The sequence below is a fragment of the Acomys russatus genome, chromosome 5 (genome assembly GCF_903995435.1).
Source record: "Acomys russatus chromosome 5, mAcoRus1.1, whole genome shotgun sequence".
Classification (NCBI taxonomy): domain Eukaryota; kingdom Metazoa; phylum Chordata; class Mammalia; order Rodentia; family Muridae; genus Acomys; species Acomys russatus.
This window is the reverse complement of record NC_067141.1, coordinates 10,737,776-10,755,467: the sequence shown is the minus strand read 5'-3', so window position 1 is coordinate 10,755,467 and position 17,692 is coordinate 10,737,776. Positions and strand designations below refer to the sequence as shown.

At 46.4% G+C, this 17,692-nt stretch overlaps 1 protein-coding gene across 10 annotated transcripts in view; it reads left to right on the top strand.

Moving 5' to 3' along the window:
- Fgfr2 (fibroblast growth factor receptor 2) overlaps positions 1-17,692 on the top strand; it is a 101,237-nt gene that overhangs the window by 72,170 nt on the left and 11,375 nt on the right. For 7 of the 10 annotated variants that reach the window (XM_051145414.1, XM_051145413.1, XM_051145412.1 and 4 more), the window contains 4 exons: positions 6,145-6,295; positions 9,177-9,298; positions 11,398-11,508; positions 13,767-13,957. In XM_051145414.1, coding sequence (XP_051001371.1) covers positions 6,145-6,295; positions 9,177-9,298; positions 11,398-11,508; positions 13,767-13,957 — 575 coding nt within the window. Of the gene's footprint in view, positions 1-6,143; positions 6,296-9,176; positions 9,299-11,397; positions 11,509-13,766; positions 13,958-17,692 lie in introns of all 10 variants that reach the window. The other 3 variants (XM_051145415.1, XM_051145408.1, XM_051145407.1) reach the window with 1 other exon arrangement.

The following is a 17,692-nucleotide window of genomic DNA, read 5'->3' as shown; positions in this document are numbered from 1 at the left end:
TGGAGGGATTTGCCTTCTGTGATTCCCCTCCACCCACCCCACAGGTCCCGAGGTGGAGCACGCGTGTACAGAGGGGCAGAGGAAACCTTGTCCCAGGGTTGCAAGGAGGGGATGCTGTGTCTGTTGAGAAAGTTTCATGGGATGTGTCAGCTTTTCCTCTGGAGCCAGAAGCTTGCAAAAGGCAAGCTTCACCTGCCCGTCGACTGGCTGTGTCCAGATGAATCCGTAGCTTACCCATCCCCCATTCTCACAGGAGACTGCAGTGGGTTTGTTCTCAGCCTCAGCCACTGACAGGGGGTAGCTGAGAAAACCAGAGAGCCATTTCATATTGCCTTTGAGGCGCATGTTATGAGGGTGGGATGGAGGAATACTTGATTCCAGAGCCGGTCTCGGGGCAGTGTATTCATGGTCATGGAATATATGAAGCTCAGTAACTGGACTACTGCTTAGCAGCTCAACACCATGACCTGGGATCTCCTTTGTGGTATAATCTCCCATGTTGCCGTATACTGGTCCAGGAAACATTTGGGCAACTGGATAGTAGTGGATGACCCAAGTGGAATCTGCGCTTCCATAGGCTCTTTTGCTGTCCTTTCCCCCAGCTCAGCCTCTGCCAGATATGCTTTTTTGACTGACAGCTACACGTGGACTAGGTGCTTTTACGGTTGTGACAGGCTGTTCAAGCATCTGGCGTGGGTAGAGGCCGTTTAAGCGGAAGCATGAGTAATTACCTAGATTTTGTTATGGAAGAGGGGAAAAAATCCACCCACAGCTTGGTGTGGTACAGGCCTTCTGCTTGGGCATAGAGGTATGTGGGGCAGAAGTTTTACCTACACCATGGTCTTCTGTTCTGGTATTTAAGGCTCCATCTGCTGTCTGAGAGCCAGAGGGAGTCTCAAGTCTGCTGTGGTTGGAGAGTACATATCAGCCCTCAGGAATAAAGGCAAAATTTGGCTCACCCTTCCCCAGCGTCTTTGCTTTTGCCTGCCGTGTCATCTATGAGGTCCCCTTTGGATACACAGTTAATCCAGAATAAAAAGATGCCGCCCGCTATTTCTTGGTGGCCCTTTAAAAAGAAGAGGGGAGAAAAACCCACTTCCTCCTTTAATCTCCCATATGTACTGTGGAAATAGATGAAAAGCACATTTAGTTAAAAGCTTGATTTATGGCACGTGGTAAAGAGATCGCGGCATGTAAGGCAGCCGAGCTGGAGACTGAGGAGCAGCATGCGGCTTTTTAAAAAACCGCCTGCCAAGAGTTGGGTGGGTGGGGGAACAGTTTACTGGAGTGTTAGCGTTGGCTGTTTATAAGTGACTTCTAACTGTGGGGTATTTTTAAGTGTGCTGAAAGGGAAACTCCATAACTGAAGTTACCAGATTAAGGACCGAAGAGTGTCTGAGAAGGAGGTAGAATGACAAAAGGAAGAAGAGCCAGGTGATGGTTCCGAAGAAAGGAATGGCTTCCAAGGTGGGTGGCAGGGCCACAATTCAGAGGGAAGGAGCCCCTGAAACGTGGGGTTCCTCGAGGGAACCCCTGCCGGGGATTTTGCCAAGCCCTCCAGACAGGTTGAGTTTCTGAGGAAAGAGGAGTGAAGAGAAAGCCGGTCATACTTTACAGTCCCAGAGGGGATTTTAAAAATATAGTAAAATGCATGGAGGTGAAACTAAGATATACCTCTACAGACAGGGAAAGCAAATTCTGTATGCACGGATACTTAGGGTATTTTCTCTCTCTCTCTCTCTCTCTCATTTTTTTTTTTTTTTTTTAACAAAGGTGTTTTTCAGACTTGTACATTGACTCTTACTCTGCACTTTATATTGAACAAAATTCCCACAAGTAAACACAGTTTTATATTTTGGTAGTAATGGCTACAGCAAAGACTGTCAAGGTTTGTTTTCTTCTATATTAATTTAGGGTGTTTTTTAAATTTTGTTTTGTTTTTTCTTTCTTTCTGTTTTCCATTTTGAAAATGTTCACATTAAAGCCTCTGTTGTGGGTGTGTGCCTGTATGGTAAACTTGTGCCCCCTACCCCCACCCCCCCAGGGCTGTGCTGTTCCTTCCCTTTGGGTCAGAGCTTCTCCACAGAGCACTTAATGTAAGACTAGATGGTAAATCACTCTGATTTGAGGTAGCACCTAAGTCATATTCACCATCAGGACTCAGTAACCCAACAACTTTCCTTCCTCTTCCCCAATGCCTACCTTAAAAATGAAATTCTTGCCTGTTGGAGCCCCAGGCCATCCTGGCTGGCAGCAGAGGGTCCCATTTTGCATGCAGCCAGACATGCAGTTAAGGTGCATCCCCCATGACATAAGAACAAAGCCACACAGCAAAGCACTAGGGAGCCATGGCTGACCCAGCTCAGCAGCAAGCACTTACTGTCTGCTGCCTTCATTTCTGTCTGCCTGCTAACTCTGTGAGCTGGGCTGACACTTCCTGAGACCCGCACGTAGTGTGGATTCTAACTGGGACTTAGACCCCAGAGTTTTCTGACCTTCAGCTCACAGTCCCGTTGACCAGGATGTATAGTCCAGTAGACCAGGGCAGCTTGGCCCTGGATGGTCACTGGGCACACACAGTGGAGGATGTAGAAACATCACAAAACAGCCCAGTGGCCCAAGAGAGGAGCGAAAACAGAGTCTAACTGATGTCCATTTCAAGCCTGTGCCTGCTTGTCTCTTAGTTCCTGTTTGTTTTGTTACAAGATATTTTGGTTAAGGAAAGAACTACTCTAAAGCACAAGAGAAACACAGGCCAGGGTAATAAAATCTAAATGGTGTATGAAGTTCTGGAATAAGACCTGTTTCCTACCTTGCTTCCAATTCTTGATCCCTCTCCCCAAAGGTGACCACTACTAAATCCTTAGATATCCTCCCAGAAAGTGTCCGTGGTCGAAACCAATCCTGTTAGCTTCCCCAGGGTGAGTACTGGCTCCCAGCGGCAAGCCACAGAGACTGCATTTGCCACTAGCTGCTGGACATTAACATTGCTCCCGACTGTGGTCCCCTGAGATTTCCCAGTTAGTGTCCCCCTTTCACTGATCCTAGCATACCATGGATGCTGACAGTTTAGTTCTGGACCTTTAGGGTCCAGTGATGCAATGCCAAACTGATGGCGCTGTAAAGCGTGTTCTGGCTGCACACAGCCTCTGCTGGCTCTTTGCTCTTTGCCTGTGTTGTCTCATTACTGGACTGACTTTTACTAGTTCGATGTAACTTCTTGCCTCTCGTCTTCTGGCGAGAATTTCTACTATATGTCTACTAGGTGACGATTTTCACCTGTTTGTGTGGAAGGGCTTCCAAAAAGATCTTAAAAACAAAACAAAACAAAACACCTTTTGCAAGCTAACGTATGACTCTGATTCAGAATGATCCAGGTAGGTGGTTCCACTGTGAGCCAACCCTAGTCTGGAATGTTCTGAGTCCCTTCTCTGTGGATGAAGCTCATGATAATTTTTGTGGCCAATGGAAAGTGGACATTTGATGTTGTCAGGAAGCTCCTGGTCTGAGGCTGGACACCACTTGGACTGTGGGAGGGCCTTGAGAGTTATCCTTTGCTATGCTCTGGGTGGGACTCCTACTCTGGTGGCTTCAGTAGGGAGCAAGGGGAGTAGATTCTAGAGGAAACCACATGTTTCTTAGCTCATCTTTTCTCTGCTTGCTTCTGCATTTGTCTTTGATATTGGGACCTTTGAGTGCGTGGCTCTCTATTGCAAAATTATCAATCCTTTGGTTCCTTTTTTTTTTTTTTTTTTTTAAGCAGTTTTTGTTGTGCCACAATGAGTAAATGCCCTGTCTGCATTTAAATTCAAATTTAAATATAGCTTTTTCTTAGGGGTTAAAAGCTCAATGGGGAAAGGCACTTGCTGCCTGATGATCTGAGTTCAATGCCTAGGACCTACATGGTAGAGAGAGAGAATTGACTCTCATAAATTGTCCTCTGACCACACTGATATGTATACAAACACAAAGACACACAGACAAAGATTTTTTTTTCATTAAAAAAATACCTTTCCCCTTCCCAAAAGATAACAAAGAAGATTCAGAAATGTCTTTGTACATATTTTAAATGATAGTAAGATTTTATATTATAAATTACTTCTTGATTTTAGTGTGTGTGTGTGTGTGTGTGTGTGGTGTGTGTGTGGTGTGTGTGTGTGTGTGTGTGTGTGTGTGTGTGTTGATATAATAGGGTCTCTGGGATTGACCTTACTATGTAGCTAAGGATAACCTTGGAAATCACTGCTTTTAATATTGCAAACACTTTTCTTACTTCCATTAAGGGTAGTTGGCTTTACAAAGAGCAGAAGGGCTTGCCAGTGGGACAGTCCTGGGAACAACATAGGTCCTCAGGCTCCTCTGAGAGTCTAGGATCCACCTGTGGGAGTTCCTTCGGATTTCTCTTTGCCAGCTGGACGGAGAAGGTGTTTGTATGCTCAGCTGGGGATTGTCACCCATGCAGGAGATGGAAGCCAGGGTGGCTTGGTGCGCTGCCTGGTTGGTCTCTGTCTAACCTCACATTTCGTGTGTCTTGGACCAAAGCCTCAGTTGCGGTCTAGAGTAATAGCAGCATCCAGCAGGCCACAGTCAGATCAAGGTTGTATAGTGATACCCAGGTACAGCCTTCGTGTGGGCTCTGCGTCAGTTTTCTCTCTCAGAAACCTGCTGAGGGGAGACTGTGTTTAAGAGATAAACACTGGCTCTGACCTAGGCTGATGCAGGTCAAGGTAAATGAGAGAATTAACCTGGTGACGCCTTGTGTGGTCCTGGGTGCAAAGGCCTTTCTCTCAACCGTTGACCTCATGAGTTCACTGCCCTGCTTTCTGAAGCTAACGTGACAAGAGCCAGCTCACTTTCGCTAACCAGCCTGGGCACCATCACGTTTCGTAAGGACTGGGGAGACATGGAGAGCCCCCTCCCAATGCCCAGGACTTGGGTTTCCTTGAATGAAAGACCTTCGAGTTACCAGACTGCCCTCCTCACGGGTCTGAGTTAGGGTTTCTATTGCAGTGAAGAGACACCATGACCATAGCAACTCTTACAAAGGAAAACATTTCACTGGGGCTGGCTTACAGATTCAGAGCTTTAGTCCATTGTCATCATGGCGGGAAGCATGGCGGCACGCAGGCAGACATGGTGCTGGAGAGGGAGCTGAGAGTTCTGCATCTGGATCTGCAGGCAGCCTCCCTGGGCCTAGCTTGAGCATTAGGAGGCCTCGAAGCTGGCCCCTCAGGGTGACACACTTCCTCCAACAATGCCACACCTCCTGATAGTGCCAGTCCTTATTGGCCAAGCATTCAAAGGCATGAGTCTACTGGGGCCATTCCTGTTTAGAGCACCACATATCCAATAGCTCTTTCCTCGAGAACCCCTCGCCTACCCTTTACATTTTGGAGGCAAAGGCTGTGTGGAAGAGCTCATCTGTGAAATGTCTGTGAATCCCTACCTGTTGATTCGATTTGGATTTGCTTTTATGTTATGGTCCTGGGAATTGAAGGTGGGGCCTTGCGCATGCTTGGCCAGCGCCCTGTAGCTGAGCCCAGCCTTCATATTAGTCACTGGAGCACAGCCTTGACCTGTGGGCTGGGCATGACTGGAAGGACCTTGGTCATTCAGAGAGCTGACCAAGAAAAGGCAAAAGACTATAATGAAGGCAGTGGGGTCTGCCTGCACATTCTTAAGTGGTGGCTGTCTTTAGAAAATTAAGATGAGGAGCTAGAGATGAGTTCACCCATTCAAGAACATTGGTTGCTCTTCCAGAAGACCCAGGATCAGTTCCCAGCACCCACATGGCAGCTCACAACTGTCTGTAACCCCAGTTCCAGGGGATCCGACACCCTCGCATAGACATACATATACGCAAAACACCAATGTACATACCAAAACAAAACCCTAATTTAAAAAAAATATTGAAGATGAAAGGAAGAAATACCATGATTGAACTTCCCTAAGCACTTTTATTTGGGACACCTGATCTTCGGACGATAGAGGGTATCCTGTGACTTTTCGTTTTGGTCCATGCTCTTTTGCCTGGTTCTTCCCAATTCTTTGTAGGAACGAATGTTCTGGCTGGGTCCCAGCTCACTTCTGGCCTCCCCAGGTAGAGCCAGGATTACATCTGCTTCTTTGCATTTTGTATCCAGGTTTCGGCCGAGTCCAGCTCCTCCATGAACTCCAACACCCCACTGGTGAGGATAACAACACGTCTGTCCTCAACGGCAGACACCCCGATGCTAGCAGGGGTCTCCGAGTACGAGTTGCCAGAGGATCCCAAGTGGGAATTCCCCAGAGATAAGTGAGTCCTTTTCTGTGCATAGCCCCAGGGAATGCTGGGATTTAAATTGGGAATATTGTATTGACCTTTTCTTTTCATAGCCTTTAGCTGCGAAGGTCTTACACGGACATTGTCAGCAGGAGTGAAAGTGTGTTTCTAAATAACCAACTCCTGGGGGAAAAAAATATTTTTAAAAATATCTCCTTCAAAGCAGAGCTACAAGATGGCCTCTGGTTATCACTGTTTAAGTTTCTAGACAATTCAAATCCAGTCAGATGGGATAAAAGTTACGCAGCCCTTAAAACAGAGCTAATTTGTTGTTTAGTTTTAATGTTGTTTCCTTTTTAATGGTCATTACTGTGATATATAGTGGGCTGCAGGTTTCAATTCTGAACGCAACACCTGATTTCTTTGGTCTACAATACTTTTGCTTATCGGATGATAGAGCCGTATCAAGGTTGCCGTGCAGGCTTGGACCGGGGCCTCGCTAGGAGCCGTTTTGTCTCTTGGCCCAGCCTGAATAACTCTGTAATTTGACCCTGTGCACGGCTGGATTTGAATCCCAGTCCTGCCAGCCAGTGTCTGGGCGGGCAGGCCTGAGGGACTCACTCCATTCTCTGATCTTCTTCCTGTAAGATGAGGGTGGTGATCTGCACCTCCTGAGGCCGAGCAAAGTTCTTGCTTGTGGGAAAAAAATCTCTCGTTGCCACTTGTGTCTTGCTAACCCAAGGACCTTTGAATTGCAAACTTCCACCAGAGGGTGTGTTTAACCCAGCTGGCGGTGAGGAGAGTGGGCTACCAGTTTCTGCCCTCTAGGTAGAAGACCACCCTTAGCTCTTGGGGGTGAGTTCCCTGGAAGGCTGGCAGCTTCTTTCCTGTAGGGTGAAGTTTTCCCAAGACTAGATATGGCCAGCTCTAGTTGAAAGGGGCGGTGTGTGTGTGTGTGTGTGTGTGTGTGTGTGTGTGTGTGTGTGTGTGTGTGAAGCTTGGGTCTCCCTTGGATGTTTGTATCCACACAATTCCAGGCACTTTGGTTCCCAATTTAGAGATCTTTACATATATTTCATATATACCTAACCCAGGGCCGAGTAACTGTCTATGCAGCCTTCAGTTTATGTCAGTGGAAACAGTTTCCAGTTTATTTGTGTACTTCAGTGACAAGAGCTTCCATTCACTCCTTCATTCATTCAGAGAATGTTTATTGGACATTTTTCTGGTGAGGTACCAGCGAAAACACAAAGAATGGTTTCTTTACCTCCAGAATTTTGAGAAAGGAAAGGATGTTTCTCTTGACCCTTGCCAGCACTCCTAGCTGTGTGTAATTATATAAATAGCTGGGATTGTGTGCACATTCCTGTATATACAAGACTTGAATTGGGGAGTTGTGCTCGCATGTTAAAAACTTGCAGCTTTCAGATTTGAGTCTGTCCTTTGGGCCACCTGTGACACCGCAGTCAACAGTGTGAGTCTGTGTTGCCCAGAGGCTCCCACCCGCGGGTACCCGAGTGTGGAAAATCTGAGCGCCATGCATTTGCAAGCAGTGTTTAGCACAAATGTAGGTGGAGCAGATTTCCAATGAATGAGGCCTATTTAGAAGTGGTTTATTAGATTGGAGGCAAAAGCTACACAAAGAGAGGTTTGTTATGCTTGTAGTAGCAGGGCAATAGGACATAAATTAGCCATTTTCCAATGCAAATATTTATTTTCTGCCAAGATGTTCAATTTAATTTTAGTTCTTGACTGAAAAGGGCGGGGGGGGGAGGGGGTGCCTTCAGCGTAGCATGTGCTGCTCTCTATTTCCTTTCTATTTTGAGCTTTTCAGAATGTTGTGTACTTACTGTAAATGCTGTACAGCGAGGGCACCTCAAGGCTTGTGCTTATGTTTTTTTAAAAAAAAAAAAAAAAAAAAAAGGAAAGAAAGCACCCTCAGCCTGGAGCTCTATCTCTGTGGTTAAGAGCGGGGCCTGCTCTGGTAAAGGACTAGAGTTCAGTTCTCAGCACCCATGATGGGGGAGGGCTCACAACTTCCTGTAACTCCAGATCTGGGGGAATCTGACATATCTGGGCTAGTGGGCACCTGCGTTCACATGCACATACCCCTTCCCCAGAAGCATACATACACATAATTAAAACAAATAAAAAACATACATAAAACACGCACATGCACTCGCACACACTCATAAATATTCCAAAGACATTCCTGTTCTTTTGGCTTCCAGAACATCTACAACAATGTCAGGCTATGTGTCTGGCACGCATAAAACTTTTATGCTTAAAATTGGAATTTGTGCTGTTTTCTTTCTATTTTCTTCCTTGTTTATTTTGGGTAGTGATAAAGATTTCTAAATTTAAATTAAAAAAAAATATTCTGCCTGTTTTCTAGAAGTTTCTTTCAATGATACACTGCAGATTCTTTGAAATGTGCGGAAGATTCCTACCCTGTAACTTGGCCAACAATGTAACCGTAAAAATTTACTGGTATTGAATAATAGTGGTTTGAAAGCTGCCACTTTACAGGGAAAGAAAATAAGAACAGCCTTTCATGGTTCTTTCCCCACCCCCTTTGTGACACTTTAAATTACAAATATTTAATTGGCCCAGGACCAAAAACTCCTCACAGTTGGCACACAGGGAGCCTGACCACCTCGCTAGCAAGGGCACCTTCCATAAAGAAAAAGAAAATAAATCGAGAGCACAAATGTGAAATTTAATAGCTGCGCCAACAGTATTTGACATTCTGGAAAAAAACGTCACTAAAGAAAATACCCTGCGTGTGTAACGAAGTCTCATTGGTTCCATATGCATTCCTCTGGAAGATTTTTTTTAATATTCAATTCTGGAATTTCCCTCCCTGTGCCCCTTAGCCAGACACTGCGTGCTAATCCCCTATTTACACATTTAGGCTGACGCTGGGCAAGCCCCTGGGGGAAGGTTGCTTCGGGCAAGTAGTCATGGCCGAAGCAGTGGGAATCGATAAGGACAAGCTCAAGGAGGCGGTCACCGTGGCAGTGAAGATGTTGAAAGGTGAGTGGGCAGGCGGGTGGGGAGCAAAGGCTCTTATCAGGAGTGTTCCTTCAGTGACATGTGAACTTTGCAATGCTGTGGGGTCAGAGAGCACATACTTGACCTGGAGGTTGAGGGGTTTTCAGGATAAATGAGCCTCCGAGAGAGGGGATTTACCTTGAGCTGTGTGTTCTCAAGAAGAAAAGCCAGTTTATGAGCACATAGTAGCTTGCTGGGTCGAGCTGCCCTCTGACTTTTTGTAAGAGGCCGATTCTCTTCTCCTGTGCTTTCCTGGACTTAAGGATTTAGGGTTTGGCTAGGATTTGATTTTGGTAAATTCGGCACCCAAACTTCTAACATACAAGTAAGGAAAGGTAGGTATTGATGTGGGAACAAGGAAGGAGATCCAGGAAGCAGAGTGCCACATTCTGTCAAGATGTGGGCTTAAAGAGTCACTTAGAAGCCCAAAAGGAACAAACGAACTTGGGACTGATGGCAGAGTCTCAGGGACATGTAAGCAATAACCCCAGGATGTAATTTTTTGGGGGGGGAGGAGGGAGCCTCAATATTTGTACACAGCCCTTCCAACCCAGCTTGATGCCCAAGTCCAAGGAGCTTAAATTACTTTCAACTATTAACTTATTCTTGCATGGAATTCTTTTACATGAAGAGTTGAAGGACAAGGTCACAGTGTAAACCCTGTTGTGGGAGTCTCAGAAAGGAGGATCCCATGCCCCATGTTTCCCTAGCTTGTAGCAGAGAGGTCTGTTCTGGGTGTGTAAGATGCTGCCCATGCTCAGCAGGCAGGCCTTCTCTTTCTTTGGTGGGATGCCTACCACACCCCTCCCTGCTGAGAACACACTGACAAAAAAAAAAGGGGGGGCCCGGAGCATCGTTCATCTTGTCTTTTTAGTTATTGACCTGAGACGTTTCTTGCTTCGAGGTTGATACCGGGGAGGAGAGAGCAAAGACCCAGGTACCAGGACAGAGGTAGCCACTGGTACCCACTGGGAGTGTTGGTGTGGGAAGGACTGGGCATCACACTGCTTTCTATATGACTTCTGGTTTTGAGATCATGAGACTGTTGCCAAAAGGAAGGTTTAAGGGGTTGGCCTTCTTCTTTAAGCAAGATTATCCACCGTCCTTTTCATCTTGGTCAGATGACACCCAAAGCCTTTTCAACATGCTTTGTGACAGCCAGAGAGCACGGCTGAGGTCTAGGGAAGGCAGCAGGCTCTTCAGATTCTTAGATGTTTGCACCCCTATTTCATTTTTAAAGCTGCATTCAGCCCCTTTTCTTTTTTTTTAGCTCAGAATTTAAAAAAAAAAAAAAAAAGTTTCCGTATTGAATTAGCCAGTAGTAGACTGTTTGAGTAGCGTACGAATGGCAGCGGGCTTGCATCCTAGCACTGCAAGAATCAAAGTGATGGCAGAAGAATTAACTCAAAGAAGGGCACACTGTGAATGGCCTTACCTCCTATTTGAAGCTCCCTGTGAGCCCATGTGTGTTGGGCCTCTGCCATGCATGTGAGACATGACTTGTACTTCCCTCAGTGGTAGAGTGGTAATTGGAGCCTTTGAGAGAGCTTTTTGCTCTCTCAGACTGTCTCTGTATGCATACACGTTTACAGACACACTTGTGGGCTACTTCCAGGGTCTAACTTTGAATCAGCTAAAGGCTGTGTTTCAAATTTTTGCTCTGTAAAGACCAGTTTCCCAGTGGTTCCCAGTGTTTTTCCTACAGTTTCCTCCCCATCACTCTCAGAATTGTTTGGGGGCATCAGGAAATCTGGCACCTTCTCTAGAAGGTACCTTAGATACACCATAGGGTGGAGGTAGTTCACAGTCAAGAACTTCTCTTCAAAAGACTTGGCCTTAGTTTTGGAGGTCAAGACTTGGTCCCAACTCTTGACCATGTGGCCTCCAGTGACCTCTCTGATACTGAGCAAGGCACTCCACTGCCTCTGTCTTTATCCTGTCGCTGATCAGATGGGTAAACGTTTCGGGGTCTAAAATTCAACTCCATGGTGTCCTAAGTAAGAGTTTGACGGCTGGGAGTTAAAACTGTGGGAGCTGGGGGAAGCCAGGCTATTTGTAACTCCCCTGATCCATGTCCATAGATGACGCCACGGAGAAGGACCTTTCCGATCTGGTGTCAGAGATGGAGATGATGAAGATGATTGGCAAACATAAGAACATCATCAACCTCCTGGGAGCCTGCACCCAGGATGGTGAGTAGGAGGAGGGTGCACTCTCTGTCCACACTGCGCTGCTGGACCGGTCAGGCCTCATCTAGAAACAGCTGGGCTGCCGGCTTTCTGCTTTTAGACCATCTCGAGGGCATATTTTCCCATCAGGCATGTAGTCCAAGCCTATCCCATCATTCAAGGGGCTGAGACAGGGGGGCTCACGAGTTTGACACCAGCCCGAGGTCTATAATAAGACTGTCTCAAAGCTACACAAAAGTGGAAGCTGGGGAGGTTGCTCAGTCAATAGGGGGCTGGCCTTGCGAGCATGAGGACCTGAGTTTGACCTCTAGACTCCATATTTAAAATTGAGCTCTGGGAAGATGGAGAAAGGTGGGTCCTGGGGTTCACTGGCCCACCAGGTTAGCCTTCTTAGAGAGTTCCTGGTCAGTGAGAGACTGTGTCTAAAAGACAAGGCTGTCTCCTGGCCCAGCACACAAGCACAGATACCTGCATGCCTACCTGCATACAAAAATACACACACACACACACACACACACACACACACACACAATTTTTTAGTTACTTTTACTCTACCCTTAGGAAGATATTACCAGCCATGGGCTCACAGCAGGTCTGTGGCTGCCTCTGGCGGGGTAGGGGTGGGGGAAGCTGCTTTGGAAAGGGATTGCTTCTGATGCTTTTGTTGCGTGAGGGGCTACAGGGGAAGACTAGCAGGTATGCTTTGGTTGAGAAGTTCTTCTCTTAAAGTGGGGACCGAGGAATCCTGTCTTGCTCTAGGCAGAAGATGGCTGAGCTCTTAAGAATAGCTTCACAGGGAAAGAGAGAGAGGGAGGGGGAGAGAGAGAGAGAGAGAGAGAGAGAGAGAGGGAGAGAGAGAGAGAGAGAGAGAGAGAGAGAGGAGGGGAGGGCAGGAGGGAGGAAGGAAAGAGCAGTCTCCCCCAGGGGGGAATGGATTCCTGGCTGCTCCCAGGAGGGCCTACTGGTACTTTAGAAATCAACTTGACAGTGATTAGTAGACTTGAAAAATGCTGGCGCAGCTTCTCTTTTAGGTGTGCAGGGACTGGAACCTTCTCCAAAGGGCAACTGTAGATATTTTAGACTTTTGTGGGCCTGTGGTCTCTGTTACAAATATTCACCACTGCCATTGTATTGGAAGGGGGGAAAAAAACCACCCAGCCTATATGATACAGAAATGAATGGACATGGCTTGCCCATGTGACAGTAAAATATGATGACCCCAACTGGTACTGGGCAGGATGTGGACTGGGGACCATTCTCTCCAGCCCTTGAATATGCTCCATACTCTGGCTGTTTGAAGCCATCTCAGTTCCCATCTGTTATTGTCATCCTACGAAATTTAATATTTACTTATCCTTCTAATATATGTGTATGCATATGCACATAGGTGCATGGGCACAGCACCCCCCCCCCCCCGCAACACACACACACACATACAAACATAGCTCAAGGGAGCTAGAAAGGCTAGGCTTCTGAGGGAAATTGCTTTCCCAGGAAGACAGGGCAGTGTTTCTCAAACTGTGGGTTGTTTGACAACCCTCCCCCCAAAAGGGGGTCACCTGAGACCATTGGAAAACACAGATATTTACATTATGACTCATATCAGTGGCAAAAGCATAGCTATGGCTCAGCAGTGAAATAGTTTTATGGTTGCAGGTCGCCACGCGAGGAACTGTATTAAAGGGTCGCAGCGTTAGGGAGGTTGAGAGCCACTGGTATAGGGCACCGGCACCGACAGCAGAGTTGTTACAGTTATGTCGTATGCTTCCTTAAACCACCAGAAGTTATCGTGTTGATCATCATTTGGGAAGGCTGGAAATGGAGGTGTTCTCTTTAATCCATGCCTTTCTGCATGATAAAACTAATTTGAGATGGCAGAGGACCCGGGTTCAATTCCCAGTAACCACATGGCAGCTCACAACTGTCTGTAACTCCAAGATCTGAGACATATGCAGACAAAACACCAATGCACATAAAATAAAAATAAATAAGTTAAAAAAAAAAAAAAGATAGACAGACAGGAAGGGAGGTTGGCTGGCTGGGCTGTCACTACGTGATGGAATATTTATCTAGCACTTCCATGCTGTGCTCGTGGTTCTAAGTTTGCTCCTTCACATCACAAACCAACGGGGTGTGTGTGTATGTGTGTGTGTGTGTGTGTGTGTGTGTGTGTGTGTGTGTGTGTGTGTGACACCTCTGCTGAGTCACCTCAGGTGGTCCCTGCCTTCGCTGCCTTAGGGATCTTCTCCTCTCTGTCACAGGGCCTCTCTACGTCATAGTTGAATACGCATCGAAAGGCAACCTTCGGGAATACCTCCGAGCCCGGAGGCCGCCTGGCATGGAGTACTCCTACGACATTAACCGAGTTCCTGAGGAGCAGATGACCTTTAAGGACTTGGTGTCCTGCACCTACCAGCTAGCTAGAGGCATGGAGTACTTGGCTTCCCAGAAAGTGAGTGTTTCCCCTTCTGCTTGGTTGGTTGGACGCAAAAGCCAGCTAAGTGTCTTGGAAGAAGCTGGGCAGTTCCGATGTGCTCACTGGCTTGATCAAGTCCTTGCATGTCTTGTACAACCTGGGAGATATTTTTGTGGTGTTATTCATATTCCAGTTTAATGGACTCTTGAGAGGCCAGAGAAGTTAACTACAGGAAGAGATCCTGCTCTGGGCAGGGCAAGGGGGGGATGCTCCTGGGTGACCTGGCTTCGTTCGAGTGAGCTTGGGGCACAGACTTGGGAGTGTTAACTTTAGAATGATGGTCTTGTTGTAGAATTAAATGACCTGAGAGTGGAGATTGAGTATTTTTGACATAGAGAGTCTGGGATATCTGTTTATTTTGTCTCCTTCAGTGGCTCTGTGGTCAGAAGTTGGCCGGGTCCCCTGAGGTGAATGGTTGGCATTCCAAGCAAGCCACTGACAATGGAACTCTAAGCATGCCAGCTATTCCAGAAGCTTAGGCAGGTGCCCAGAGTTTCCATGGGCATTTCCGAGGACCTACGATACCCTTCCTCAAGCCCACACTTAGAGGCAGGGTCCTCTGTGGGCAGAGATGGCTCAGCTCCTCCTACCTGCAGCAGAGCTGGCTACAGTTCCATTTCTCATAACTCACAGGTTGCCAACGACAAAGTGTTCCCTGGAGGGTGCTCCTCTGTCACTTCCAGCCTGAGCTACTCCAAAGGGTCATAAATCTGAATTGCCCCAGGGGCTTTGCTAGTGTCAGGAGTAAAAGAGGTGACCTGTGTCAGGTGGTACAGGTGGCAGGCCCTCCAGCTGTTTCTCAGCCTTTCTCTCCATCACCTGGGTACTGGCGTGGAGTTGTCATGTCCTACTTTTGCTTTGTTTCTCTTTCTTTTTCCTATTTTCTGGAGAACTTACACTAATATAGCTTATACATTTTCTTTCTTTTTTTCTTTTCTGTTTTTTAGCCACTATAAAGCCTCTTGATATAGATTAAGAAGCCAAAGTTGAACAGATTTGAGTTCTGATTTTGTACATGTAGTGTGTGTGTACGCATGGTGGGAGGGTGTTGCCCCTGAGAAAATCTTTGGCATCAAGAAACAGACAGACATTGGCCAGGCTGTGGTAGTCCTGGTGCATGCCTTTAATCCCAGCACTCGGGAGGCAGAGGCAGGCGAATCTCTGAGTTTGAGGCCAGCTTGGTCTACAGGACAGCCAGAGAAATCCTATCTCGAAAAACCAACCAAACAAGGAAAACAAAACAAAACACCAAACAAACAAAAAACCGAAAGAAAGAGACAAATCTAGACTGTAGGACATTTGACAAAATATTACCTCAGAATATCTGCATCGTGCTTGGGAGAGCTAAGGCTGTCAGTAGAGTCCTATTGTCTGGCGTGCATGAAGCCCTGGGTTCCATCTCGCAGCATGGTGGTATACACTTACAGTCCTAGCACTCAGGAGGTGGAGGCAGGCGATTGGAAATTCAAGGTCATCTTCAGCTAAGTCTCAAGTTTGCAGCCAGCTTGCCGGACATGAAAGTCAGATATGTAGAATGATACATACACAGAGAGGCAGATAGATAGATGATAGATTGGTTAAAGGAGGCTAAAGAGACAAACAATCAGACACTGAAGTGTGATAATCCTAGACTGGTTCTTTGCAGTGAGAGGTGATGGTCTTTTTTTTTTTTTTTTTTAACTATAAATGGCTAATATTTGAACACGGACTGTGTCTTAAATAACATTGCTATGTTCAAGTTGGATTTGGACAGGAGTAATTATGACATTGTGTTAAGATGGGAGTTTGGACGAGGATAATTGTGTCATTGTGTTAAGATCACAATGCATAGTTGGGAAATTTCTTACCCCAAATTCTTAAACAAACAAACAAAGAAACAAAACCAGAGTTAGGGTTTTAGGGTAATATTTGTGTAATATTTGTCCATATGTAACAAGATGCGAAATGAAACTCAAGTCTGTTAAAATCAACTGTTGTCTGGGAACTGTAGTCACATAGCCGGAAGGTACCTTTACATAGCATTTTTAATGATTTGTGCATACAAAAAAGTTTTATGGTCTGGAATTTTCCACTCATGGCAGCCCATCAACAGTGGAAATGTTTTAGATTTTTGGATTAGGAAATGTTGAGGAACCAAGATGTGAAGAAACTATGATGCTTGCAACTCACTTCTGAAGTGGTCAATAACAAAACCAAGCTGATTCTGTGTGTGTGCATGTGTGCGCACACACATTTGTATATGTACACATGTGCATTTTGTATACATGTATGTGCACACGTATATACATATGTATATGCATGCATGTGTATATGCATATTTATATGTGTACACACATGAGTGTGTGTATATATGTGTGTGTTTGGTCTTGGCATGTGTATACTAAACATAGGTTAAGTGAATGAGCATCATAAACAAATCTGGCAGATATGGACAGCCATGGCACTATTTCATCTTGAAATGTTTGAACTGTCTCACATGGAGCGCTGGGCCAGGCAGTCAGCCATGTAGGTAGCCTGTTAACTTCTTTAGGCTCAGTTGCTGCGGGGAGTCCTCCTTGGTAGGAGATGGGGGAAAGTGTTTGTGTGCTGCAGGGCATGCTGCTGATGCCAAAGGGGTAGGAGAATGGCCTCTTCCCTTTCTTCCGTCCTTGAGACTCACCAGATAGATGCCTGTTCTCTAGGCTGGGCTGTTCAGTGGGCTGGCCAGAACAGGTGTCACCCTTGATTTCTTTCTTTCTTTCTTTCTTTCTTTCTTTCTTTCTTTCTTTCTTTCTTTCTTTCTTTCTTTCTTTTGGGTTTTTGAGACAGGATCTCTCTGTGTAGCCCTGGCTGTCCTAGACTAACTTTGTAGACCAGGCTGGCCTTGAACTCACATCAATCCGCCTGCCTCTGCCTCCCAAGTGCTGGGATTAAAGGTGTGTGGCACCACACCCAGCTCACCCTTCATTTCTCAAAACAGGAGTTGTGAGTGGTAACAGTAGGGAAAAAATGCCAGTAGATGTGGAATTAAAAAAAATAAGTATATAAACAATCACCCTACTCATTCAGGGCCTTACAGTGCCAGGCAGGTACCCTGGGCCCTCGGGGCCTCTGCAGAGCTATCAAGGGTGAGTGTTAGGGTCAGATGCCTTACAATTTGCCCTTGTGCGGTGCGTTATTACTCTTCAGGATGAACTTTATCAGGTCCCAAGACACTAAAAGAAGTTGTTAGTTGAAATTTGGGCGTGGTCTACTGTTGATTAGGTGAGGAGAGGGGGAGTTAGAAAAGACAAAGACAGCTCCCTACTTCTGACTTGAGAAGTTGAGTGGTGGTGTGGCTTCCCAAAGTGAGGAGGAACTGGGAGCCAGGACATGGAGCCAGGATGTGGGGCGGGGAGTGAGTTCTGTAGAAAAGGGAACACTCCCATTGAACATGTGTAAGGCAAGGTATCAACCAGGAAGCCATAGGCTGAAGCTCAGCCTTGAACCACACACATCAGTAGGAGGCCAAATAGGAGGGTGTGGCCTTTGATAGGGTGTGGCCTTTTGATAGGGTGTGAACGGGGAAGAAGCTGAGATGGAGGCCAGGTTGTCACTCTTGGTCACCACTAGAAGGATCTCTGGGCCAACGTTGAGGTCAGCTGTGTGTCCCTGCTCAGAGTCGGGGGAGGGGCATGCTGGTCCATGTGGTCACAGGACTAGTGGCGGTTCCAAACCACCCTAGTGTTGCGG